This window comes from Nomascus leucogenys, chromosome 8 (genome assembly GCF_006542625.1).
Source record: "Nomascus leucogenys isolate Asia chromosome 8, Asia_NLE_v1, whole genome shotgun sequence".
Taxonomy (NCBI): Eukaryota; Metazoa; Chordata; class Mammalia; order Primates; family Hylobatidae; genus Nomascus; species Nomascus leucogenys.
Genome location: NC_044388.1, coordinates 2,030,150 through 2,057,716, shown reverse-complemented (window position 1 = coordinate 2,057,716; position 27,567 = coordinate 2,030,150). Strand labels below are relative to the sequence as shown.

General features: G+C 50.3%; 2 protein-coding genes across 6 annotated transcripts; both read left to right on the top strand.

The window, feature by feature from the left end:
- Nucleotides 1-121: 121 nt before the first annotated feature.
- Nucleotides 122-17,851, top strand: GPD1 (glycerol-3-phosphate dehydrogenase 1). Of its 5 annotated transcripts, XR_004031250.1 has the most exons (11): nucleotides 122-626; nucleotides 1,105-1,282; nucleotides 2,377-2,517; nucleotides 3,119-3,257; nucleotides 3,636-3,748; nucleotides 4,399-4,632; nucleotides 4,857-4,963; nucleotides 6,260-7,430; nucleotides 8,109-8,162; nucleotides 8,646-9,090; nucleotides 17,426-17,851. XR_004031250.1 is itself a non-coding variant. In XM_003252164.4 (8 exons), exons 1-8 carry the CDS (start codon nucleotides 586-588, stop codon nucleotides 6,354-6,356), a joined length of 1,050 nt encoding a protein of 349 aa, XP_003252212.1. In that variant the 5' UTR covers nucleotides 122-585; the 3' UTR covers nucleotides 6,357-8,113. The 5 variants fall into 5 exon arrangements, 3 of the variants coding, with proteins under 3 accessions (XP_003252212.1, XP_030672453.1, XP_030672452.1); XR_004031249.1 differs by having other exon boundaries at nucleotides 8,109-9,090; XM_003252164.4 differs by lacking the exons at nucleotides 8,646-9,090; nucleotides 17,426-17,851 and having other exon boundaries at nucleotides 6,260-8,113.
- Nucleotides 8,897-17,857, top strand: LOC100593795 (cytochrome c oxidase assembly protein COX14). Its single transcript, XM_004088619.3, has 2 exons — nucleotides 8,897-9,090; nucleotides 17,426-17,857. The coding sequence occupies exon 2, from the start codon at nucleotides 17,434-17,436 to the stop codon at nucleotides 17,605-17,607; it is 174 nt and encodes a 57-aa protein (XP_004088667.1). The 5' UTR covers nucleotides 8,897-9,090; nucleotides 17,426-17,433; the 3' UTR covers nucleotides 17,608-17,857.
- Nucleotides 17,858-27,567: the final 9,710 nt, after the last annotated feature.

Below are 27,567 nucleotides of genomic sequence, written 5' to 3'. Positions count from 1 at the left end.
TTCAGAGGCGGGAAATGGGCCCATATCCCCCACCCCAGCCCTGCAGTGGAGCTAGCGTGGGCCTGCTAGAGGACAGAACTGTGGAACAGGGTCCTGCGAGGGTATGTGGCATGGTGGGGGATAGGGGGTCATGGAGGAGCCTACCTCTGAAAAGCATTCCCCTAGCTGCTACTGAAGCGAAATACAATTTATTTCATGCTGGGGGACAGAAGCGAGCGAGGGAGAGCAGTCACCTGCTCCTTATCTGGGCTATTTTCTTGGCAGACCTCAGAATGAAACCATGGTGGGGAGGGGGTGGGAAGCTGGGCTGGGGCCAAGGGAAGAAGCTTGCCAGCACTGTCAGCCGACGAGCCCAGGAGGAAAAGCCGGGCCTAGTCTCTGCCCCGTTCCTGTTCCCCACCTGTCTGTACCCCTGTCTCTCCTTTCCCTGGCTCTGCCAGACTATCTCCCTGGGCACCAGCCTCCCCACCCACCCCTGGAGGGCGGGGCTTGGCTGCACCCACGTGTGGTGGAGTTAAATGCTCCTAGCCGGCAGAGGAGCTAGGGAGTGTGGCACTGAGCCGGCTCAGGCAGAGACGCGGCACCATGGCTAGCAAGAAAGTCTGCATTGTAGGCTCCGGGAACTGGTAAGCAGCTCTGTCAAGTGATATGGGGGAAGGGTAGGCCCCCCAAGACAGAGGTGGGTAGGAGGCAGAATGGGTGGGAAAGGCCCTCAGGTTCCTGTTCAGCCCCTGCTGCTATCTTCTATCATAGTAGCACAGGACAGACGGTGCCCGGCCCTCTCCTGGCCCCCGCCCGCCTGGGCAGCTGCACCTGTTCACCATGGGAAGGCGTCTCCAGAGCGCTCTATGTGACGAGCCGCTTGAGTTTGGGGGTGGGAAGATGAGAAGGGGGGCTCCCTTCTCTAGTAGCAAAGGGTGAGGAGACTGAGTCTCCTTTCTACTGCCAGGTCACTGGGGACTATTTGTCATGGGAGTGGAGGTGATAAGGAAGGTAGGTGTGAACAGCCTGGGGGGCTGCTGTGAGATCCTGAGGTGGGGTGCTGCCCCAACTCCTGCCACTGTTCCCTCCTCCTGTACTTTGCTGTGCTCCCCCTCCCACCAGGGGCTCAGCCATCGCCAAGATTGTGGGTGGCAATGCAGCCCAGCTGGCACAGTTTGACCCACGGGTGACCATGTGGGTATTTGAGGAAGACATTGGAGGCAAAAAGCTGACGGAGATCATCAACACGCAGCATGAGAATGTCAAATACCTGCCAGGGCACAAGTTGCCCCCAAATGTGGTGAGCCCCAACACCCTGCAAGGAACGGGGAGAGGAAGGGAGGGCCAGGAGTCGGAGCCGACCTTACTCAACAGGTGCCTCCTGCTGAGAGGGCCGCTTCAGGTGCAGCAGGACTTGGGAAGGTCTCAGGTGGGCTGCTCTGGGCCCTTTCCTGAGGACTGAGGAGAAGCTATGCTTTCCCCTCACAGGCTCCCAGGCGGGTGGGTGCAGAAGGGATGGGAGAACAAGTTGGTCTCCATGGCAGCCAAAGACTGGGCTCCCAGACTTGGGGTCCGGTAGTGCCTGCCTCCGGCACTAATCCTGTTACTCATTCACTGAGTGATTAGCCGACTTGGAGGCTGCTCCTTGGACTTACGGTCTTTGGTCAAATCCACGTGGCTCTCCCCACCTAGAAAGGGGAAGCAGGGAAGACAGCAGAAAGGCTGGGAGGGCCGGGCGCGGTGGCTCACGCTTGTAATCCCAGCACTTTGGGAGGCCGAGGCGGGCAGATCACGAGGTCATGAGATCGAGACCACGGTGAAACCCCGTCTCTACTAAAAATACAAAAAAATTAGCCGGGCGCGGTGGCGGGCGCCTGTAGTCCCAGCTACTCAGAGAGGCTGAGGCAGGAGAATGGCGTGAACCTGGGAGGCGGAGCTTGCAGTGAGCTGAGATCGCGCCACTGCACTCCAGCCTGGGTGACAGAGCGAGATTCCATCTCAAAAAAAAAAAAAAGAAAAGCTGGGGCTCCCCCTTCCCAGCTGGGGTCCCTGAGGAGCTGGGTGATGAAATCTTATTTGAGCTCTTTCTTTTGCCAAGCCCAGGCTGCTTTGGGCCTCCCGCACTGTCCCACAGCCAAGGGATAGGAGAGTGCTGGGATGAGGTTTCCAGGAGTCCTCAAGAGCCCAAGACAGCTGGAGGGAGACAGAGTGGTGGCTGGGGGAAGAGACTAGAGTGTCTTATTCCTCCAAGTTCAGTCCTTCTAGATTCAGTCCCAAACAAGCCTTCCTGCTCCCCTACCAGCCTCACTCTTTGGCTCCCAGATCTCCTGAATGGGGTTCCACAGGGGCTAGGCGAGGTCTTCCAGGCCCGTGAGCACTTGGTCACCCCCACAGGTGGCTGTCCCAGATGTGGTCCAGGCTGCAGCGGATGCTGACATCCTGATCTTTGTGGTGCCCCATCAGTTCATCGGCAAGATCTGTGACCAGCTCAAGGGCCATCTGAAGGCAAACGCCACTGGCATATCTCTTATTAAGGTGCCACTGACACCTTCATGTGGATGGGGGAGGGTGTGGCTCACTGTTGTGGGGTTCAGGGTGGGTGAAGCAAGGAGAACAGAAAATGGCAGACGCAGGCCAAGAGTTTGCTGGAGAAAAGAGAGGAAGTTGGCTCTGGAGAGGCTTAGGAAAGCAGTGAGGTGCTGGGGGTCACTGGAAGGGAGGCTGAAGGGAGGAGACAAGAGATTGGTTTGGAGGTCCTCTCGGGGAGTTTGGGAGGTGTAAAGGAATGCCTGGGAGATAGGAGAAGCGGGCTGGTTTGAGAAGTGTGAAGAGTAGCTGGTTTGGAGCAGTGACTGGTCACCGAATGGCAGTTTGTTGGGGCAGTCAGGCGGGGTTGCCTAGGGATGTGGAGGGGACCCGTTGCTTTGGAGAGGTAGACTGGTTGAGGGTATGTGGCAGGACAGTTGGTCACATGCTGTCTGGCCTCCTCACAGCAAACTTGAGCTGGGTTGGAATGGGGCAGGACCTGTTGGGAGGGACACAGACGAGCAATGGATTTGGAAGGGACAGAATTTCTGGGCGGAAGCCCACAGGTGGGCACAAAGGGCACCTGGCCTGAGCTCCATCCTGTGCTCAGGGGGTAGACAAGGGCCCCAGTGGGCTGAAGCTCATCTCGGAAGTGATTGGGGAGCGCCTCGGCATCCCCATGAGTGTGCTGATGGGGGCCAACATTGCCAGCGAGGTGGCTGATGAGAAGTTCTGTGAGACAACCATTGGTGAGAGCCCCCTGCCACCTGCATACACAGTGCATCTAGTTGCATCCTCTCCCCAAACTGCCCCAACCCCACTTGGCCATCTCCTTCCCATAAGGCAGAGAAAGGAAAATAGAAGCATCAGAGGTGAAGGAGGCTGGGACACCCCCAGGGAAGGGGCTGCAGGGCCTGCTTAGGGAAGCACAGTGATGAGCCCTCCCTCAGAGTTGGTGCAGTGGCACACCTGTGGTCCCAGCTACTTAAGAGGCTGAGGCGGGAGGATCGCTTAAGCCCAGGAGTTTGAGTCCGGCCTGGGCAACAGAGAGAGATTCCCATCTCTATAAAATAAATATTTTTTAAAAAGAGTCCTTCCCTCAAAGCCTTGCCCCCTCCTCACTTTAGGCTGCAAGGACCCGGCCCAGGGACAACTTCTGAAAGAGCTGATGCAGACACCCAACTTCCGTATCACAGTGGTGCAAGAGGTGGACACAGTAGAGATCTGTGGAGCCTTAAAGGTGAGAGGGGCACAGAGGCAGCTATGGGGTGAGGAGAAGACCCCAAAGGAGGTCTGGCTGAGCTCTGCAAGGCTGCAGGTACTCCAGGCTCTCACTATTAAGCAGTGGTTCCCCTTTCCTACCATGTCCCATGCATATAGGAGGAGCTGCAGAAGCGAGGCCAGGGCCATTCAGGCCGGCTGATTATTCATCATCAGACCATGGACCCCCTTGCTCCTTTCCCACTTTAGCCCCTTGTGGGACTCCCTACCCTCTGGCTCCAGGAGGTGGTCTAGGGGCACAAGGAGATGCCCAGGCTAATGGGAGACAAGACATCCACGACTCCCAGACAGACTAATGGCCAGAACTATGGATCCTGGACAGCTGTTGACTTGAGGGCTATACAATGGAATGGTCATAGATGGGAAGGTCAACTAGAGAGAAGAGTGGTTTTCAGAAAATGTCCTCAAGGAGGGAGTATGGGGCAGGGCTTAAGAAAGGCGGGTGCAGCAAGGGGGGAAACCAAGAGGTGGAAGTAGGCTTCTAAAAGCCCACACACTATACCTCTCTTCTGCAGTGGGTGTCATGGCTGATGAAAGGAGTATGAGGGGGCTCCACATGGGGTCCACAGGAGGGGGTCTTTTCTCACCTATGACCTCCACTCCTTCAAGAATGTAGTGGCCGTGGGGGCTGGCTTCTGTGATGGCCTGGGCTTTGGCGACAACACCAAGGCGGCAGTGATCCGGCTGGGACTCATGGAGATGATAGCCTTCGCCAAGCTCTTCTGCAGTGGCCCTGTGTCCTCTGCCACCTTCTTGGAGAGCTGTGGTGTTGCTGACCTGATCACTACCTGCTATGGCGGGCGGAACCGGAAAGTGGCTGAGGCCTTTGCGCGTACAGGAAAGGTGGGCCCTGGGAGAAGGGAGAGTGGAGGTGGGGCTCTGTAGGCATACCAGGTAGAGGTGCTTGGCGGGAGGCATCTCTGGAGCACAAACATTAAGACTGTTGTGCACATCCCCATCCCTCTTTTCCTCCCAAGACCCCACTCCCATCTGAGCTCCAGTCTCTCCATCCCCTACTGACAACCCTTCTCTCCCATTTCCATCCACTCGTCCTGTTTTCTGCACAGTCCATTGAGCAGCTGGAGAAAGAGATGCTGAATGGGCAGAAACTGCAGGGGCCCGAGACAGCCCGGGAGCTACACAGCATCCTCCAGCACAAAGGCCTGGTGGACAAGTAAGTATTGGCCACAGCCCCACTGATTAAGGGAGCCACGGCCAGAAGTGCTCGCCCTGTTCATCATCTTCCTAAACCTGCCACAAATCTGTGAAGTGGACAGAAAGGGGAGTATTACCTTACGTTTCAGACAGAGTCCAGAGCTTGCAGAGTCTGGCATGCCCATTGTCCCCCGGCTAGTTCACGGTCTTTGAACTCCTTCCAGTCTAGTGCTCTTCACACTACATTACCTGGATCCCTTTGTGCCCCTCCTTCCTTGTCCTCTGCTCTGGGGTTGGAGCTCTGGGGCAGCAGGAATAAGCTCATCCCACTTCTGTCCATCACCCCTAGTTTAAGTCTCTCCTCCAAGGCCAACCCATCTGATCCCTGAATCCTGTTCTGGGTGCTGAGGTGTAAGGAGAAGGATGGGCTCTGCTTCAAGGCGCTCCTTTTCAGAAAGACAGCGGGGGGTGATTGGGCTGATCAGAGCAGAGCTGTGCTGGTCTGAGAAAGACTCCTAGAAGAAGACAGTATGAAACAGGTTCAGAAGATCCACTCATGATTGGTCAGGGTAAAGCCTGGAAAAGGGAGCAGCTGGGCAAAAGGACAGGAAGAAGGAAATGAGTATTTATTAAGCACTTTCACATCATACCTAATTACATCTTCACATACACAATCATATCTTCACTCCTTTGTTATATTGGCCCCATTTTACAGTTGGTGACACTGAGGCTCAGAGAGGTTAAGTGGGTTGCTCAAGGCTGGGCATGGTGTCTCACGCCTGTAATCCCAGCACTTTGGGAGGCCAAGGCGGGTGGATCACGAGGTCAGGAGTTCGAGCTCAGCCTGACCAACATGGTGAAACCCCATCTCTACTAAAAATACAAAAATTAGTCAGGCATGGTGGTGCATGCCTGTAATCCCAGCTACTCAGGAGGCTGAGGCAGGAGAATCGCTTGAACCTGGGAGGCGGAGTTTGCAGTGAGCCGAGATTGAACCACTGGACTCCAGCCTGGGTGACAGAGCGAGATTCTGTCTCAAAAAAAAAAAAGTGGGTTGCCCAGTTGGCACAAAAAATCTAAGCCAGAGAATCATGCAGGCGCCAGTTCAACATGGTAGGGAGCAGGGCAATTAGCAATCTGACCTTAAACCCAGGGCTAGGGAGTTCACATTCTCAGCAGGTAGAAATTCACAGCCATCCTTCCTGAGCTCCAAGGTGGGAGGGCAGGGGACAGGAGGGTTAGGCAGTGAGTGGGGGTGGGGGTAAAGTGGACCAGGAGTGGGAGGCTAAGCTGAGCCTTTCCCTCTCCAATCTAGGTTTCCCTTGTTCATGGCTGTGTACAAGGTGTGCTACGAGGGCCAGCCAGTGGGTGAATTCATCCGCTGCCTGCAGAATCATCCAGAACATATGTGAGTGGGGCCAGGGCCCAGGCCAGGCCGCTTCTTTACCCCAGTGGAGACCAGCAGAAGCCTGGGGTACCTAGTCACCAGGATCTCCAGGACTCCCAGGGAGCAGAGTCTTCTCATCTTTTCACTGGAGGACAGGAGGCTATGGGGCCCAGCTAAGCACCTGGAGATCCTGAACTGTCAAGCCACTGGCAGCCTCTTGCCACCACATTTGCCAGAAATGCAGTTGCCCTGTCCCTCTCCAGATGTGGGGCTTTCTCCGTGTCCTCTGGGAGGGGTGGAATCAAGCCCCAGTGCTGCCGGCTTGGTGGCGGGGGTGATGTATGTGGGGAAGGGTTGGGGGAGAGGCCAGCAGGGCAGGGGCTGCCAGTGGCTGTCTCACATACACCAGGAATCCTGTTAAAGGGCTGAAGAAGTATCTTAGCCACAGGAGGGATGAGGCAAGGATTGTCAGGGAGGGGTTTGGGCTTCTGAGCTGATGCAGGCCCCAAGGACCCCTTTGCTGACCTCTGCCAGGACCCACACAGCTTCGATGGATCTCAGTGTTTGTTAACAAAATACAAAGGTCTCAAACAAACCCCTTTTAGCTTCTCCTAGCAACATCTGTGTCCTCAGAAACCTCTGGTTCTCCCCCTTCCCCCTCCGCCAGGCTGCCCTGGCACCCGAATTGCTGCCATGCTGGCATCTGTAGCTCAGTGGCTCGACATTTTCCCCAGGGACTTCCCGGTTCCTAGTTCTTTGCCAGCTCCTCCCCACTCGGTGTGACCTTTCCAAGCCTTCCCCCACCCTCCCCGCCAGCACCCTCTTTGGGGAGCAGGAACTTAATCTGCTGACAGAGCTACACCTTTCACAGCAGGCTCAGATCACTCAGCTCCCTGTGACCTTTGTATTCACCCAGACTTCCTTCTCAGTAGCTCTAGCTGGCGGAGGTGTCAGCTGGGCCCCTCCTGTGCTATCTCCCAAGCTCTGCACCTCTTCCTCAGCTGCTCCAGACCGGCCAGGGTAACCAGCTAACCATGCCTGGCATCTGGAAGCCAGCGGGCCAGAGGGTGGCCCAAAGGCTGATGAACGGTAGGGAAGGGTGAGCAGATTCCTATGTTGGTGGGCACCAATATTCCAAGGGCAGCTCTCTTTGCTGAATGAGGGCCTTCTCGTGAGGTACTGACCACACCAGCAACTCGGGAGCTGGGAAACTCAAGGAGGAGGAAGAAAATCAAAACCACCCCACTCCCTGGGGTGAGGAAAGAACAGGAGGGGAGGAGGAGGAGTGTGCTCTGCACTGGCCTTGCTCCAGGATGGGGTGGCAGCAGGGGAATGTCACAGGTCAGCAGCCTAGACCTCCAGCTATAAATAGTCCGGAGGGCCCGAGAGGCTCCTGCCCGTCCAGCAGGGCTCTCAGCTTCCTGTGTGGCACCACCTGGCACACTGGCTCTGGCCAGCATTATGCTAAAACCCTGTTACTCTCTGCGCCTAACAGAGAGGGCTCCTCTCTGTGCCTAGCCCTTGATAATTCTGTCTTACCAGTGAAGGGTGGAGCTGCCCAGATCAGGCAGCAGGAGTGAGGGGCACAGTCACCCCAGGCCTCGCTGAGCCCAGGTCTGGGCACTGAGTGTCCAGAGCTGCCTCCCCAGGAGGTTAAGGTGGGGGCAAAGGGGAAGCTTCGAGCACTTTGCCTACTTTTGTTCACTCCCCAGTCCACTGTGACTCAGGCCTTCCCATCAGGCCTATTTGTCTACCCAATAAAGTGTGTTTTTTCCAGAAACAGGAAGAGTTGGGAGAGGGAGCTTCAGTGCATGTGGCAGTGCGTGTGCTGGTGTGTATCACTGCACGTATGTTTTCCCTCTTACCGTAGGAAACATGAAAAAAGAAATCCCTCCTCCATAATCGCAGCTGCTCCAGGGGTCAGCGGCGGTGCCCACTCAGTCCTCATCCCTCTCTCTCCCCTCTCCCGCCAGCGCCCCCTCCCGCCCTCGCCGCAAGCTGGCCCCGGCCTTGCGGGCCCTTCTTAGGGGCTTTATCATGCCTCCTGCAAGAATAGAGGTCACACACGGGACAGAAACGTTAGACACTCATCCCTTGTGCCCATTCCTTGGTCACGGCCCAAGCCGCCACATCCTTGGCGGTCCAGGCCTCGCTGTGCCCCTCGGGTCCCGACCTGGACTAGGCGCACAGCCTGGCTCTAGGGGGCGCGCGGTCCACCTCCAGAAGGCCGGCTCCGAAAATCTACCCAGCTACTGGAGACGTCACCGCGCCGTAGGCTGACTCTGATTTAGCATCCTAAAACTTCCGGTTCCAGAGCTTGGCGCGCCAAAGACCCTCCCTCGAGGGAGCGAAACCACAGCCCCCAGAATTCAGCGGGCCTCTCCGAGAGCACGGCGCGTCTGAGGATGCGTAGTAAGGACGACGGGCCCGGAAGCCGGAAGTTCAAAGCCGGCCTCCAGCCAGAGTGACGGCCTGCGCGGACTCACGCCTTAGCGGGCGGAGTTGTGCCGCGTCTGATGCGCAGTTCCCTTTCTAGCGTGGCAAGCCGAATCCTAGAGGCTAACCCGGCAGGTGGGAGGGAGAAAGTCGCTTTCTGCACCAATAGCTGAGGCGTTCAGGGTTGTCCAGGGACGCTACCCTCACGTGTCTGGTTCCGAGTGCTGCGTTCGGCTGTGCTGGGAAGTTGCGTAGACAGTGGCCTGGAGACCCCACCTGCCTGAGGAGGCCTCGGTTGGACGCGAAGGAGCTGCAGCATCCAGGTACGCTGCCGGCTAGGGCCGAGCAGGGGCTGCCAGTCCCGCTGCCTGCGCGCCCCCCGGGTCAGCCTCCGCTTGCCGCGTCCTCCCATCCCCCAGTCTTCAGGCCTGGTGCCCTTGAATTCACCCGCGTCTGTTGCGTTGCGGACCGCGAGCCGCACTGCTTCCTGCCCAAGCCCAAGCTCCTCGCAGCAGTAGGTCCGCCTTGCTAGCGCTCAGCGCTAATCGTGTCAAACCTCGACTCCTGCCTGCCGTCTCGACCCTCCACGCTCCGACTCTAAATGCCTCTTCCTTGCCTTATAGACCCCTGCGTCCTGATAAGTGGCTCTCCGGGGCACCCTTCGTGCGTGTCGGCTATCCAGCTCCACCTCTTGACCGCTTTCACTTCCTGGAATGCTCTCACTGCTCCTCTTCTCCAGCCCACCCTTCTAAAAAGACAGTTCCACTCCCACCCCGATTCCCACCCCTACGCCTTTCTGCTAAGTTTTCTCCAGCCCCCACCCTGTCTTTGAGCTCTTGTCTCTGACCTCTCACAGTGCCTCTTCATGAGACCATAAGCTCCTGTATGATAGAAGGCATGTTCTTTTTAGCGGCCTCCATAGCATGGTGTACTTTAGTTTAGTTTAGTTTAGTTTGAGACAGGGTCTTGCTTTGTCGCTCAGGCTGCAGGTGTGCGCCACCACGCCCGGGTAATTTAAAAAAAAAAAAGGTTGGTTTTTTTTTTTTGTTTGTTTGTTTGTTTTTTTAATAGAGAAAAGGTCACGCTATGTTGCCCCAACCCGGTCTCCAACTCCTGAGCTCAAGCCGTCCTTCCGCCTCGGCCTCCCAAAGTGTTGGGATTACCGGCGTGAGCCACCGCTCCCAGCTGATGTACTATTCTCTAAGTGCCGAATAAAAAGTAGATAAATGATGATGGATACCCTAAAAGCCCTGAGTTGACCACTATGCAATGTATGCATGTAACAAAATCACACTTCTACCCATACGTTTATGCAGGTTTTTTTTTTTTTTTTTGAGACGGAGTCTTGCTCTGTCGCCCAGGCTGGAGTCCAGTGGCGCGATCTCGGCTCACTGCAAGCTCCGCCTCCTGGGTTCATGCCATTCTCCTGCCTCAGCCTCCCGAGTAGCTGGGACTACAGGTGCCCACCACCACGCCCGGGTAATTTTTTGTATTTTTGGTAGAGATGGGGTTTCTTTTTTTTTTTTTTTTTTTTTTATACAATCAGTATTTATTTCCCAATTTCTCTTAATTCCTTTATTTCTTGTATCTTTAATGTTTTACCTGAGGTTATTTTCTTTTGCTTGAGGGACATTCTTTGGTATTTCCTTTTCTGTGCGTCTAGACGTGGCAAATTCTCTTATTTTTCTGTTTGTAGGCAAATATTAGCATTCTTACAGGATACTGGTGTTGGGTATAGTTTGGCAGTTATTTTCTCTTTTCAGCATTTTGAAAAAATAATACTCTTTTTTTTTTGCTTCCATGTTTCTGTTGAAAAGTGATATTTTCTTTTTTTTTTGTAGGTACTATTTTATTTTTGGGGGAGCTGCTCTCAAGATTTTTCTCTGTTTTGTTTTTTGGTGTTTTTATTATGGTTTTCCCAAGTGTATTTTATTTCCATTTATCTTGCTTGGGGTTGATAAGGCATCTTGGAACTTTGATTTGACATCTTTCACCAGTTTGGAAAAAATTCTCTGCCATTATCCTTCCATTATTTCTATCCTCTTTCTTTTTTTTTTTTTTTTTTTATTATACTTTAGGGTTTTAGGGTACATGTGCAGAGATGGGGCTTCACTGTGTTAGCCAGGATGGTCTCGATCTTCTGACCTTGTGATCCGCCTGCCTCAGCCTCCCAAAGTGCTGGGATTACAGGTGTGAGCCACCGTGCCCGGCCTTTATTTTATTTATTTATTTATCTTACTTATTTTTTTGAGATGGAGTCTCGCCCTGTCGCCCAGGCTGGAGTGCAGTGGCGCGATCTCGGCTCACTGCAACCTCCGCCTCCCAGGTTCAAATGATTCTCCTGTCTCAGCCTCCTGAGTAGCTGGGAGTACAGGCATGTGCCACCATGCCTGGCTAATTTTTGTATTTTTAGTCAAGACGGGGTTTTATCATATTGGTCAGGCTGGTCTCGAACTCCTGACCTCAGGTTATCTGCCCACTTCTGCCTCCCAAAGTACTGAGATTACAGGTGGCTCACTCCCAGCCTTTTTTTTTCTTTATTATCATTATCATTATTATTTTTAGAGACACAGTCTTGCTCTGCAAGTGCAGGGCTGTGACCACAGCTCACTGCAGCCCCAAACTCGTCAGCTCAGGCAAACCTCCCACCCAAACCTCTCTAGTAGCTGGGACTGCAGGTGCAATGTCACCACACCCAGCCATGGTTCTCAATTTTTATTCTAGCCTAACACACTGGAAAGATACAGTACACCTCCATCAGTGGCAGTGACACAGCAGTGATTTTCAACCAGGAAGGGGGATGTAGTTAAATGAAAAAAAAAAAAAAAAAAAAAAAAAAAAAACAGGTGTTTCTGGAATTTTTTTTTTTTTGAGGGGTGGAGTTTCACTCGTTGCCCAGGCTGGAGTGCAGTGGCACGATCTCGGCTCACCACCACCTCCACCTCCTGGGTTCGAGCGATTATCCTGCCTCAGCCTCCTGAGTAGCTGGGATTACATGCATGTGCCACCCCACGTCTGGCTAATTTTTGTATTTTTAGTAGAGCTGGGGTTTTTCCATGTTGGTCAGGCTGGTCTCGAACTCTCGACCTCAGGTGATCCGCCCGCCTCAGCCTCCCAAAGTGCTGGGAGTACAGGAGTGAGCCACTGCGCCCGGCCTTGGAATTTCCTACCTGCCTTTTCTCCTTAATTGTTGCCTTCTTTGTACTGTTGCGCCCCTGGCCTCTCTCTTTCTGGTCTTGTCCTCTCCTTTGGTTTTGCTTATTACCTCCATATGTGTCTGAAACATAGCTTCCCTTCTAAGCTGTGTCTGTCTAAACTTGTGTTTCCATCTGCCTGATAGACATCATCCCATGAGTGTTGTGTTGAGCATCTTAATTTTTTTTTTTTTTTTTGAGATAGAGTCTCGCTCTGTCGCCAGGCTGGAGTACAGTGGCTGCAACTTCCGCCTCCTGGGTTCAAGCAATTCTCCTGCCTCAGCCTCCCAAGTAGCTAGGACTACAGGTGTGCGCCACCATGCCCAGCTAATTTTTGTAGTTTTAGGTAGAGATGGGGTTTCACCATGTTGGCCAGGATGGTCTCAATCTCTTGACCTCGTGATCTGCCCACCTTGACCTCCCAAAGTGCTGGGATTACAGGCATGAGCCACTGTGCCTGGCCTTTTTTGTTTGTTTGTTTTTTGTTTTTAAATAGAGATGGGGTCTCGCTGTGTTGGCTAGGCTTAGTCTTGAACTCCTGGGCTCAAGCGATTCTCCTGCCTCAGCCTCCCAAAGTGCTGGGATTACCGGTGTGAGCCACCATGCCTGGCTGAGCATCTTAATTTTAACATGTTCAAACCCAGCTCATGATCCTCTTTTTTTTTTTTTTTTTTTTTTTTGAGACAGGGTCTCCCTGTCACCCAGGCTGGAGTGTAATGGCATGATCTTGGCCCACTGCACCTCTACCTCCTGGGCTCAAGCGATCCTCCCACCTCAGCCTCCTGAGTAGCTGGGACTACAGGTGCATGCCACTATGCCCCACTAATTTTTGTGTTTTTTGTAGAGACAGGGTTTCACCATGTTGCCCAGGCTGGTCTCAAACCCGTGGGCTCAACAATCCATCTGCTTTTGCCTCCCAAAGTGCTGGTATTACAGGTGTGAGCCACTGCACCGGCCACATGATCTTCTTGATGGACACGGTCACCACCCTGTATATACAGTGATACATACCTCCTCTTGTTTCTTATTTCTGTTAACGGTCTCCTAGTCTACAAAGTTTCCTAACTTGGAGGTATTAATATTTTCAGCTTTGCCCTAATTCGTTCCATTGATAAATCCTTTTCTACTTCCAAAGTATCATCTGCATCTGTTCTTTCCGTTTCTACTGCTACCACTGCTTTAGCTCAGAATCTGAAGTGTTTTTTTTGTTTGTTTTTTGTTTTGAGACAGTCTTGTTCTGTCCCCCATGCTGGAGTGCCGTGGCGCTGTCTCGGCTCACTGCAACCTCTGCCTCCCAGGTTCAAGTGATTCTTTTGCCTCATCCTCCTGAGTAGCTGGGGCTACAGGCATCCGCCACCACGCCCAGCTAATTTTTGTATTTTTAGTAGAGACAGGGTTTTGCCATGTCGGCCAGGCTGGTCTCGAACTCCTGACCTCAGGTGATCTGCCCACCTCAGCCTTCCAAACTGTTGGGATTATAGGCGTGAGCCACTGCGCCCGGCCTGAAGAGTTTTTGCTAATTGGATATTAGGGAAAACCACAGGATGGATTAAGACGAGAGGGGGAAGGTAGGGTTCTAGACAGCAGGATTATGTCTGTTAGTTGGTTTTATGTCACTTTTCTAGCCAAGCTGTACCATCCTGTTTTTGTTGGTTGGTGAATGCTTCCAGCTCTTTTCCTCCAGGCCTTGGAAGAGGTGGTCTTATAATTGTTAAGCATCTAGCTAGGGTGATGAGTATGAATAGGAATAATAAGTGACAGAGAAGTTGAAGGCTGCAGGGCTCTTTGCAGGGGGCTGAGCCTTCAGCTCCATGGTATGCGTGTGTTCTACCTTAGTTAAGTCCAGCTCTGTGGGTGTGTGTTTGTTCACTGTCGTATGCACAGCTTGGGGCCATTTCAAACCTCAGATTTCAAACCTGAACACAATCCTTTCTCATCTTGAACTTGTGTCACTTAGTATTCTTCCTCTGACCTTACTTAATATCACTTTCCATAGTGGGATTATATTTCAAAGAAGCTGTGCCTCAGCTCAGCTTGGGGTCCGCACTCAAGACCTGCCTCAAAGGCAATGTTCAGCCCTTAGGGTTTACTCTGAGAAGGATTTATTTACATGTCTGACCCCTCTAAACCAGCGAATCCTGAGCTTTACTTTTCAATTTTTTTTGTTTTTTGAGACAGGGTCTCACTCTGTCACCCAGGCTGGAGTGCAGTGGTACGATCTCAGCTCACTGCAGCCTCGACCTCATGGTCTCAAGCAATCCTCCCACCTCAGCCTCCTGAGTAGCTGGGACTACAGCCACATGCCACCATGCGTGGCTAATTTAAAAAAAAAATTTTTTGTGGGGACGGGGTCTCACTATGTTACCCAGGCTGGTCTCAAACTCCTGGCCTCAAGTGATTCTCCTGACTCAGCCTCCCAAAGCATGGGATTACAAGCGTGGGCCACCATGCCCTGCCGAGGTTCTTGGCTTTGTTGTTTGTGTGTATGCTTTGGCTATGTGTGCGCGTGTGGCCGTGGTAAGGGGTGGGATTTTAAGTGTCTCTGCCTACAGCCTTTAAGTGGAGAGCAAGCTGCCAAAACTGAAAACAGGGCCCTCTTAGGCCTCACTGGCAGGCTTATTGGGTCCAGTTCTCTCTAGGCTCCTCAGGACTGGGTCCAAAGGTCCTTGAGACATTCCCCTCTTGGCTTCCACCCTGGCACTCTTTTTCTGTCTCTTTTTTTTTTTGAGACAATGTCTCACTCTGTTGCCCAGGCTGGAGTGCAATGATGCGATCTCGGCTCAACTGCAACCTCTGCCTCCGGGATTCAAGTGATTCTCCTGTCTCAGCCTCTGAGTAGCAGGGACGCAGGCATGCACCACCACGCTGGGCTAATTTTTTTTTTTTTTTTTGAGATGGAGTCTTGCTCTGTCACCAGGCTGGAGTGCAGTGGCACGATCTCAGCTCACTGCAACCTCCACCTCCCGAGTTCAAGTGATTCTCCTGCCTCAGCCTCCCGAGTAGCTGGGACTACAGGCACGCGCTGCCACGCCCAGCTAATTTTTTGTATTTTTAATAGAGACAGGGTTTCACCATGTTGGCCAGGATGGTCTCGATCTCTTGACCTTGTGATCCACCCACCTCAGCCTCCCAGAGTGCTGGGATTACAGGCGTGAGCCACCATACCTGGCCGCACCCCCCTCCCCCCCCCCCTTTTTTTTTTGAGATGGAGTCTCACTCCGTCATCCAGGCTGGAATGCACTGGCTCAATCTCACCTCGCTGCAACATCCGCCTCCCAGGTTCAAGCAGTTCTGCTTTAGCCTCCCGAGTAGCTGGGATTACAGGCATGCGCCACCACGCCCAGCTACTTTTTGTATTTTTAGTAGAGACAGGGTTTCACCATGTTTGCCAGGCTGGTCTCAAACTCCTGACCTCAGGTGATCCACCCTCCTTGGCCTTCCAAAGTGCTGAGATTACAGGCGTGAGCCACCGTGCCCGGTCCCACCTTGGCATTCTGAACACAGTCTTGCCTTTCACTGTAATTTCTGTCAGTCTTCGTGCAGCTTGCGCATACCCCTACCCTGTCCTTGATGGACATCATGCTCTGGTTGTTGTTTCTTTAAAAATATATATGTATTTTTGGCCAGGCGCAGTGGCTCATGTCGTAATCCCAGCACTTTGGGAGGCCGAGGCGGGTGGATCACAAGGTGAGGAGATCAAAACCATCCTGGCTAACATGGTGAAACCCCATCTCTACTAAAAATACAAAAAATTAGCTGGGTGTGGTGGCAGGTGCCTGTAGTCCCAGCTACTCGGGAGGCTGAGGCAAGAGAATGGCATGAACCTGGGAGGTGGAGGTTGCAGTGAGCCGAGATCGTGCCACTGCACTCCAGCCTGGGGGACAGAGTGAGACTCCGTCTCAAAAAATATCTATATATCTATATATGTATTTTTATTTTTTATTTTATTGAGGTAGTCTTCTTTACTTTTAAGAAACCTATCTCGTTAATTTCAGTCGGTCTGTTAATTTCAATTCCCTCAACAGAGTAGCACCTAGGAACACATTCATAGTCCCAAATTGAGGGACATTTTGTTCCAGATGAGGGATTCTCTACTAAACTTTCTCATTTCCTAACTTGGAATATCCAGGGAACAGTTAAATTAGAAGTAATTTATCTCGGGCCGGGCGCGGTGGCTCACGCTTGTAATCCCAGCTCTTTGGGAGGCCAAGGCGGGCAGATCACGAGGTCAGGAGATCGAGACCACGGTGAAACCCCGTCTCTACTAAAAATACAAAAAAATTAGCCGGGCGTGGTGGCGGGCGCCTGTAGTCCCAGCTACTCGGAGAGGCTGAGGCAGGAGAATGGCGTGAACCCGGGAGGCGGAGCCTGCAGTGAGCCGAGATTGCGCCACTGCATTCCAGCCTGGGTGACAGAGCAAGACTCCGTCTCAGAAAAAAAAAAAAAGAAGTAATTTATCTCATGCAAATGTGAATTAACAATTTGCTGGGGACCTAGTAAGTTTCTTTTTAGCCTGTGGGATAGGTTCTTAGTATTGGGTTTAGAACGTAGAATTAATACTGTAGAAGGTTAAGTATAATTGAAATAATATAAAAGCACTTTTGACACTATTTCAGTTATATAATGGCTTAAACAAGCTTTAGTGTTGACTTGGAAACCTAACCACCATGAATAAGATCGTTTTTATGGGGAAACAAATTGGATATTGCCTGAAAGGTTCCCATTTGATCTTCCTAGAGAGAATAGTTCACTGCAAATGTTTCATTTCTGCTACCTCCGTTAGTTCCCACCTAGCTAGAAAAACTGATGCTTGCTTAATTTTACCAGTTAGAGCAGCCCTGGCTGGTGCAGTGGCTCATGCCTGTACACAATCCCAGCACTCCCCCAAGGTGGGAGGATCAGTTGAGCCCAGGAGTTCGAGACCAGACCTGGCAACATACATAGCAAGACCCTGTCTCTACAAAAACAGAAAAACTGGGCGGTGTGGTGGTACACACCTGTAGCTTCACCTACTTGGGAGGCTGAGGTAGGAGAGTGGTCTTCAGCCCAGGAGGTCAAAGCTGCAATGAGTCATACTCACACCACTGCACTCCAGCCTGGGCCACAGAGTGAGAACCTGTCCCAAAACAAAACAACCCCCAGCAGTCCAGGCCGGTCCATGCCAGTCACTTCTGTCCACAGGCATGGAAGGCCAAGTGTTGACTTTGATGACATTCAGAGGCACCTGGTTCCAGGCTTGTTTCTGTATCTTGTATGCAGATTTTATTTGCCCTTTTGAATCATAGAGTTCCTAAATGATATCTTCCAGTATCCTTATGAGACTTTACCTAGATATAGGGGCCATTCAGTATAGAGTGCAGACAGACCAAGCAGGATGCAGAAGTTATGGAATGGCCTTAAACAGGGAGATGGGCCTGGCAGATGAGGCCTTATCCTCAGGTCTAAATTCAGTCTGTCTTTGTAGGGGACAAGATGCCAACTGGCAAGCAGCTAGCTGACATTGGCTATAAGACCTTCTCTGCCTCCATGATGCTCCTCACTGTGTACGGGGGGTACCTCTGCAGTGTCCGAGTCTACCACTATTTCCAGTGGCGCAGGGCCCAGCGCCGGGCCGCAGAAGAACAGAAGACCTCAGGAGTCATGTAGAACTGGGGGGCTTTTTCTCCTGGGCAGAGAGGCCCAAGGCATGCTATGGAGAGACTTCACCTGCCACCATTTCCAGGTCAACAGGACTAGAGCACTGATGATTTTCAAACCCTGTTGGAAGAAAGTGCCCGTGGTTTCTCTGGTTCTGCCAGTCTGTGCCAGTTTGACAGTTCATGGAGGCTGTTGAATCATAATAGCAATGTGAGGGTGAGATACACCTACAGACATTAAATAATTTGCCGTGTCTGTGTCTTGGTGTTTTTTGTTTACCCAAATAGCATATGGACCACAAAAGGGGAGCCTTGACTACCAGTTTTCTGGGTATAGACTGGATTGCCGTATCTTGAGCTCTTAGCACCCATGAAGGGGGTGATACACAGCTCCAGGAGTAGTGTCTGCCCTCATGACCTCAGAGGAAAGATTGTCCCAGGATTTATATAAATCCCCTGAAAGAATTCTGTAAGGAGCTTTTCTGTGGGTAGTGCCCGTTCCTGGGCTGATTACTGGATCTAGGTATCTGGTTACTCTGGCCAGTATGGCCACATGTGCACCTCTGCGTCGAGGAGGGTAGAGGCCCTTGTTTGACAGCCGTAATCAAACTGCATGCAGCAGAGGAGGATAGTTCCCAAGAGGAAGGGCTGTTGGGCAGCGTGTGTTAAAGCAGTTCAGCTCCTTAAGCTCAGTGGGTGTAGTAGAGCATGAGGATAGATTCACTGTGCTACTGCACAGGAAACCTACCTGGAGGTTTTATTGCAGAGATGTGAAGAGGATTTGAAAGAAAAAGTGCTTTCAAGACCTCATTAGGAAGTGAGAGATCCTTGCCACCATTCCATTTTGAGCTTTGAGGCTCAGCTGGTTCACTTCATTCTTGGTGATTGCCCAGAATATCAGCCCCTCTGGACACCTGTCCTCTCCCATATACTCATGTGCAGACTGCGCAGACCTTTGCCCCTGCTCATAAACCTCTTCCATGATTTTAAAACACCAACTTTCGGCTGGGCATGGTGGCTCACACCTATAATCCCAGCACTTTGGGAGGCTCAAGCAGGAGGATCCCTTGAGCCCAGGAGTTTGCGACCAGCCTGGGCAACATGGTTGAAACCCTGTCTCTATAAAAAAATTTGAAAAATTAGCCAGGCATGGTGGTGCATACCTGTAGTCCGGCTGGAGGATTGCTTGAGCCCAGGAGGCTGAGGCTGCAGTGAGCTCTGATTGTGCCACTGCAGTCTAGCCTGGGTGACAGAGACCCTGCCAACCAAAATCCATCCATCCATATATACATAACCAACTTTCCTATGTCCTCAACCCCTCTACTCCCATCTTCTCTGTGTCACCGAGGGCTCTCCTGCCTGCTCTGCTTTCCCACAGTAGGGTCATAATTCTCCCAGATCCTCAGTGTCACTTTCAAATATTGATTTCCCTACCCAAGCATCAAATTAGTCCATTTTGACGAACTTTCTTATATTCTCGTTTCTACCCTTCTAGACCTTGGAGACTTCAGGTCTCTTGATTCCATTTTTCCCCAATCTGTCAGCCCCCTTTGCCTGCACTGCTTCCTTGTCCAGCATATGCCCATAGACGATCCCCTGAACAACTCACCAGCACCTGCAGTCTCTGCCTTCATCTGTCTTGTTACCAAGCCTGGACCTTGCTCCTTTAACTACCTTTTTTTTTTTTTTTTTGAGACGGAGTCTCACTCTGTCGCGCAGGCTGGAGTGCAGTGGCGCAATCTCGGCTCACTGCAAGCTCCGCCTCCTGGGTTCACGCCATTCTCCTGCCTTAGCCTCTCCGAGTAGCTGGGACTACAGGTGCCCGCCACCACACCCGGCTAATTTTTTTTTTTTGTATCTTTAGTAGAGACGGGGTTTCACCGTGGTCTCGATCTCCTGACCTCGTGATCTGCCTGCCTCGGCCTCCCAAAGTGCTGGGATTACAAGCGTGAGCCACCGTGCCCGGCCTTTAATTACCTTTTCTAACCCTCTTCTTTTGAGTGTGTAAACTTGCTTAACGTCCTCCGCCCCATACCAAAACAGCTATTCAAGGTTTTTTTTTTTGTTGTTGTTGTTGTTTTTGTTTGTTTAGGTGGAGTCTCGTTCTTTCGCCTAGGTTGGAGTGCAGTGGTGTGATCTCGGCTCACTGCAACCTCCCCCTCCCAGGTTCAAGCAGTCCTCCCACTTCAGCCTCCTGAGTAGCTGGGACTACAGGCGCATGCCACTGCCTGGCTAATTTTTGTAATTTTAGTAGAGACAGGGTTTCACCATGTTGTCTAGGCTGGTCTTGAACTCCTGACTTCAGGTGGTCCTCGTGCTTTGGCCTCCCAAAGTGATGGGATTACAGGCGTGAGCCACTGTACCTGGCCCCTGGGGTAGTCTTGTACAACTATCAGATGTCCTAGATATTTGGTAGGTGAAAAAAGTTTATATCATAATTAGCTGAGCATATAACCTAACTCCCTTTTACATAAAAACAAAGTATTTTTTGTACAGTTCTGCAGGCAACTAAATGGAGGCAAGACGGTACAGTAGTTTGTTCACCATTTCAGAAAATCATGCAATTAATGGCTGAGCCAGCTTCTGGTGTTTGAGTCTCTGATACAAAAGGACATATATCAGTCTGCACAGGATAGTAGAGTGTTTTAAGGCCAGGCACAGTGGCTTACGCCTGTAATCCCAACACTTTGGGAGGCTGAGGTGGGAGGATTGCCTGAGCCCAGGAGTTAGAGGTTATTGTGAGCCATGATTGCACGACTGCACTCCAGCCTGGCAACAGAGTGAGACCCTGTCTTTTTTTTCTTTTTTTGAGACGGTCTTCCTCTGTTACCTAGGCTGCAGTGCAGTGGCGCAATCTCGGCTCACTGCAACCTTCTGCCTCCTGGGTTCAAGCGGTTCTCCTGCCTCAGCCTCCCGAGTAGCTGGGACTCTGTGTGTGCACCACCCCACCTGGCTAATTTTTGTATTTTTATTAGAGATGGGGTTTCACCATGTTGGCCAGGCTGGTTAACTCGAACTCCTGGCCTCAAGTGATTCACCCGCCTTGGCTTCCCAAAGTGCTGGGATTATAGACGTGAGCCACAGCGCCTGGCCAAGACCCTGTCTCAATTTAAAAAAAAAAAAAAAAAAAAAAGGTAGGGGGTGTGTTCTAAATATAGAAAGTAGCCCAAAGGCTGGGTACCATGGCACATGCTTGTAATCCCAGCTACTTGAGAGTCTGAGATGGGATGATCACTTGATCCCACCCAGGGGTGTGAATCAGGCCTGGGCATCATAATGAGACTATTGTCTTAAACAAAAAACCAAAAAACTCGAAAGGTATTGGGCTGTATAGATGAGAACCACTGGCTACTGGGTCAAGGTCAATGCAGTGTCTTGGTTTGGGTGGCTAAAGCAAATTACCATAGATGGTAATAGCAATTTATTTCTCATAGTTCTAGAGGCTGGGAAGTCCAGGATCAAGATGCCAGCAGATCCAGTGCATCATGAGGACACACCTCCTGATTTGCAGATGGTCATCTTGCCGTGTCCTCACATGGCAGAAAGAGGAAGCGAGCTCTCCTTGTTTGTCTTATAAGGGCACTAATCCCATCACGAGAGGTCTACCCTCAGAACCTAATGACCCCCTAAAGAGCCCACCTAATGCTGTCCCACTGGGGGTTAGGGTTTTGACACTGGAATTTTGAGGAGGACACAAACATGCAGTCCATAACACATTCCCTATCATGATATGCAAGACCTCTTTTTTTTTTTTTTTGAGATAGGGTCTCCTCCGTTGCCCAGGCTGGAGGGCAGTGGCATGATCATAGCTCACTGCAGCCTCAACCTCGTGGGCTCAAGTGATCCTGCCACCTCACCCTCCTGAGTAGCTGGGCTACAGGCACATACCACCACACCTGGCTACTTTCATTATTTTTGTAGAGATGGGGTCTCACTGTTGCCCAGGCTGGTCTCAAACTCTTTGCCTCAAGCAATGCTCCCACCTTGGCCTCTTAAAATACTGGGATTACAGGCATGAGCCACCACACCTGGCTATGATGGTTAATTTTATATGTCAACCTGACTGGGTCATAGGGTACCCACATATTTGGTCTTACTCTGGGTATATCTATCAGGATATTTCTGGGCCTCATTCAATCCATTGAAGGCCTGTACAGAACAGGAAGGCTGATTAAGAGAGAATCTCTGTCTTTGAGGTGGAAAATCAGTCTTCTGCCTTGTGACGTGACTCAGACTGGAACTCATACCATCAGCTCTCTTGGTTTTCAAGCCTTTGGAATTGGCCTGGAACGATACCATTGGCTCTCCTGGGTCCTCAGCTTATCACCTGCAGATCTTGGGACATCTCAGCCTCCAGAACCATAGAAGCCACTTCCATATAGTAAAGCTCTTTCTCTCATCTATATATCTTATCGGTTCTGTTTCTCTGGAGAACAGACTAATGCATCCATATTGACAGGAAAATAGTTTATTCCTTGTAATTGCTGTATAATATGCCACTGAATGAGCATATCAATTCGTTCCATTACCCTAGTGAAGGGTTATTGGGTTGTTCCCACTTTTCCCCTCTTATAAATGAATAGCAATGCAGTGAGTATTTTGTATGTTTACTTGGGCCTATGTGTTAGTTTCTCCAAAGGAGGAAATATTACTGGTATTTAGCTTTACCAGTTGTTAAGTTGCTTTTCTGAAGTGGTTTTGTGAATTTCACTCTCACCAGCATTTCCCTGTTCTGTTGGTGTTGAGTGGTTCTATTAATTTTAATTTACATATCATTGATATCTGATAAGGTTGAGGACTTTTTTATTGATTTATTGGCCATTAGTATGTTTACCCGCTGGGATTTTCCTATTTATATCCTCCCCTCACCCCCACTTTTTTTTTTCGAGATGGAGTCTTGCTGTGTTCGCCCATGCTGGGGTGCAGTGGTGCGATCTCGGCTCACTGCAACCTCCACCTCCCGGGTTTAAGCAATTCTCTTTCAGCCTCCCAAGTAGCTGGGACTACAGGCACATGCCACTGTGCCAGGCTAATTTTTGTATTTTTAGTAGAGACAGGGTTTCACCATGTTGGTCAGGCTAGTCTCGAACTCCTGACCTGAGGTGATCCACCCACCTCAGCCTCCCAAAGTGCTGGGATTACAGGCATGAACCACTGTGCCCGGCCCCACTTTTCTTTCTATTGAGTTGTCTTCTTAACAATTTGTAGGCAGTACCTTATATATTCTGGATAATAGTATTTTATTAGTTACATGGGTCGCAGGTTTGACTGAAATAATCTTTTGGAGTTTTTATAGGGTGAGGGTGGCTGTAGAGTTCCATGTTGCCTGCATCGCATGTCTCTCCAGAGCAAACCTGTGGACAGTGGATTCGAGACCACTTTTTAGCACCTTCTTGGCTGGGGATTTGGTGGGGGTGGTGGTTTTCCAGACCGTACAGGAAGTGCACTCATTATTCACATGAGAAAGGTTCTAAAATTGACATAAGGTGCAGGCCCAGGATTCAGAATTTTCAACAATCTCCTGATCTCACAAGCCTAGGCATTCAGACTTCCTTACTTCCTTTCACCACCTGGGTGGGGTTTTTTCAGGGTTTCCCCTCTTTCACTAAGGCTGTTGCTCTTTCAGGGTCCCAGCTTTAACTGGGGGTTTCAGTTTCCTGCCTGGAGCCAGTCTTGTCTTTAGTTGTCAGTATTAAAACAAGTCCTTAAGGTACGTTTCCTTTATCCCCTCAGTAACTGCATTGGCTCTTTTCCTGTCTGCTCTAGTTTTCAGTTCCTTTGTCTTTAGTCTTTCTTGGAAGCTCTGCTATGCATTTTTAAAAAACAGCGTAGAAAATACTTCATCTATCATTTCTAGATGTTTGTCTCAGTTTATTTAAGTCTGCATTAAGCTAGAACTGATACCTTTCATATACTCTCATGTCTGTTCTAAACATAATACCCTTCCCTTCCATTGCTTTTTTGCCTGGCAAAACTCCACCTAACTCTAATGGCCCAGCTTTACTTTCAAGTTTTCCTCCACCTTGCCAAGAATAATTTAGAATAGTTCTTATCACATTGTATTTTATTTCCCCCTTAGTGGAGCGTGAGCACTTTGAGGATAGAAACCAGATCTTGCTCATCTTTGTGTCTATAGCTCCTGCCATAGTGCCTATCATAAAGTAGGTACTTAATGACTATGTTACTGAACTGAAAATATTTTCCTGCATGAATACTGGATTTTTTTTTTTTGAAATGGAGTCTCGCTCTTGCTCTGTTGCCCAGGCTGGAGTGCAATGGCATGATATCAGCTCACTGCAACCTCCAACTCCCAGCTCCAAGCAATTCTCCTGCCTCAGCCTCCTGAGTAGCTGGGATTACAGGCACGCACCACCACACCCGGCTAATTTTTGTATTTTTAGTAGAGGCGGGGTTTCATCGTATTGGTTAGGCTGGTCTCGAACTCCTGACCTCATGATCCACCCGCCTCAGCCTCCCAAAGTGCTGGGATTACAGGTATGAGCCACCATGCCCGGCTTTTTTTTTTTTTTTTTTTTTTGAGACAGGGTCTCACTGTGTCACTCAGGCTGGAGTTCAGTGGTGTGATCTTGGCTCACTGCAACCTCCACCTCCCGGGTTCAAGCAATTCTCCTGCCTCAGCCACCCTAGTAGCTGGGATTACAGGTGGCAACCACCGCACCTGGCTAATTTTTGTATTTTTAGTAGAGATGGGGTTTTGCCATGTTGGCCAGGCTGGTCTCGAACTCTAGACCCCAGGTGATCTGCCTGCCTCTGCCTCCCAAAGTGCTGAGATTACAGGTGTGAGCCACTGTGCCTGGCCATGAATACTGGATTTAAAGTCTGAAGAACTTCATTTATCACCCACCAACTAAACTTATGTAATTATTTTTAGGATTAGGGTGGACAATCTGGTTTTTTGTTTTTGTTTTGTTAGAGACAAACAAAACAGCGTGTCCACTCTGTCATACAGGCTGGAGTACAGTGGCGTAATCATGGCTCACTGCAGTCTTGACCTCCAGGCTCAAAAGATCCTCCCACTTCAGCCTCCTGAGTAGCTGGACCATAGGTGCATGGCACCCACCACTTGTGGCTAATTAAAAAAATTATTTGTAGAGATGGGGGGGGGTCTCCCTTTGTTGCTCAGGCTAGTCTTGAACTCCTGGCCTCAAGCAGTCCTCCTGCCTCAGCCTCCCAAAGTGCTGGGATTACAAGTGGTAAGCCACCACACCTGGCCTTTTTAAACAACTTCTGAGACCAGGTTTCCTCATTGTGGCATACTGAATCTTTCATAGACGGCTGCAACAATGTCTCCCATTCCACTGGTCTTCAGTGACCTTGCCACTTCTTCATCAAGAGGTAGAGTCTATCGCCGGGCGCGGTGGCTCACGCCTGTAATCCCAGCACTTTGGGAGGCTGAGGTGGGTGGATTGCCTGAGGTCAGGAGTTTGAGACCAGCCTGGCCAACATGGTGAAACCCCATCTCTACTAAATATACAAAAAAAAATTAGCCAGGTGTGGTGGTGGGCACCTGTAGTCCCAGATACTCAGGAGGCTGAGGCAGGAGAATCCCTTGAACACGGGAGGCGGAGGTTGCAGTGAGCTGAGATTGCACCATTGCACTCCAGCCTGGGCGACGGAGTGAGACTCCGTCTCAAAAAAATTTTATTTAAAGAGGTAGAGTCTATCTTACCACCCTGCCTTGCATCTGGGCAGTCCCTGTGATTACTTTGATCAGTAGCATACAGTGGAAGTGATGGGTGCCACTACTAAACAACAGTTTTTTTGAGACAGGGTCTCATTCTGTCGCCCAGGCTGCAGTGCAGTGGTGCAGTCATTGCTCACTGTAACTTCAAACTCCTGAGCTCAAGTCATCCTCCCACCTGATTCTCCAGAGTAGCTGGGACTACAGGTGTGCACCACAACACTTGGCTAATTTTTTAATTTTTTGTAGAGATGGGGTCTCACCTTGTGCCCAGGCTGGTCCCAAACTCTTGGCCTCAAGCATTCCTTCTGCCTTGGCCTCCTCAAGTGTTGGGATTACAGGCGCGAGCCACCATGCCCTGGCTGGACAACACTCTGAAGTGTCCTAGCAGCTTCTGCTTCCTGCCTCTTGGAACCTAGCCACCTGTAAAAAGCCCAAGATAATGGAGAGGCATGTACAGGCACTTCAGTTGACAGCCCTGCCTGAGCTCCTAGGGAAAATCCAGCATCGACTGATAGCCAGGCAAAACTAGGTAAGTAAATCATCTTGGACGTCCACTGCAGCTGCGTCTTCATTCAAATAAATAACTCCATTCCCAGCTGCAATCTGACTGCAACCATATGAGATACCTCCAGCTGAGCTCAACCAAACAACCACATCATGGGCAATAATAATATTCTGTTAAGGCCGGGCGCGGTGGCTCACGCTTGTAATCCCAGCACTTTGGGAGGCCGAGGCGGGCGGATCATGAGCTCAGGAGATCGAGACCACGGTGAAACCCTGTCTCTACTAAAAATACAAAAAAATTAGCCGGGCGTAGTGGCGGGCGCCTGTAGTCCCAGCTACTCGGAGAGGCTGAGGCAGGAGAATGGCGTGAACCCGGGAGGTGGAGCTTGCAGTGAGCCGAGATCGCGCCACTGCCCTCCAGCCTGGGCGACAGAGCGAGACTCCGTCTCAAAAAAAAATAATAATAATAATAATATTCTGTTAAACCACTATGTTTTAGGGTGGTTTGTTACATATTAATAATCACAGCACTCATTTATGGAACGGGGATAATCCTACTTCTACAGAAGCATTTTTTTTTTTTTTTTTAACATACTTGGCTCAGCCAGTGTTTTTTCTTTCTTTCTTTCTTTTTTTTTTCTTCTAACAGAAGTGTTTTAAACCTTAGTTATTGTATGTGAAATCACTTTTGCCAGGCGCAGTGGCTCACACCTATAATCCCAAAATTTTGGGAGGTCAGCGCAGGTGGATCACTTGAGGTTAGGAGTTCAAGACCAGCCTGACCAACATGGGGAAACCCCATCTCTACTAAAAACATAAAAATTAGCCGGGTATGGTGGCATGCACCTGTGGTCCCAGCTAGTCAGGAGGCTGAGGCAGGAGAATCACTTGAACATGAACCGAGATCGTGCCATTGTACTCCAGCCTGGTGACAGAGCAAGACTCTGTCTCAAAAAAAAAAAAAAAAAAAAAAAAAATCACTTTCTAAGCAGTAAAGCACTATACAAACATAAGTCATTTTTCTATTAATAATAAAGCTACTTGGGAGGCGGAAGGGTCGTTTGAGCCCAGGAGATCGAGGCTGCAGTGAGCTATGATCAAGTCAGTGCATTCCAGCCTGGGTGACAGTGAGACCCTATCTCTAATAAAAGAATAATAATAATAAAACCCTTTTATAGCCAGTAGAGGAGAGGTAACGCCTATTTCTCTTAAAAATACTCCTGGTTCTCTGGTATAGATGATCTTAGTCTATGTCTAACCTACTCCACTAATTTGGGGCCCTCCAGACCATCTACAAAACTAGTTTTATGACAGTCTTGCAGCACCAGGAACGGTTATCTTCTAGCTCTGTATTCAAACTCTCTAGAACCCTACCTGTCAACCCCACCCCAACCATATGCACACAGTTCCTTCTCAGAACAAGATTCTGTTCCGATAGTTGGCCCTCATCTTAATTCATTTATCCAATGCAAACTAATATAATCAGTCTGTGCCTTTGGCTGAATGCTTCTGCAACATCTAGTCTTCCTCATGAAATGTTGGGAAGTGCTGGTAGAGACTGCAGAGTGGTTAATTAGATTATGCTATAGACAGTATGGTGGTTAGGAATAGAGAGGGATAGTAAGTAAGATAGGAATAGTAAGGGTTTGACTCCTTACTAGCTGCTTGACCTTAGCAAGTTAACCTCTTTTTGCCTCCTATTGTCATATGTGTTTAATACAGTGCCTAGCATGTAATGAGTCATGTGTTAGCTATTATTTT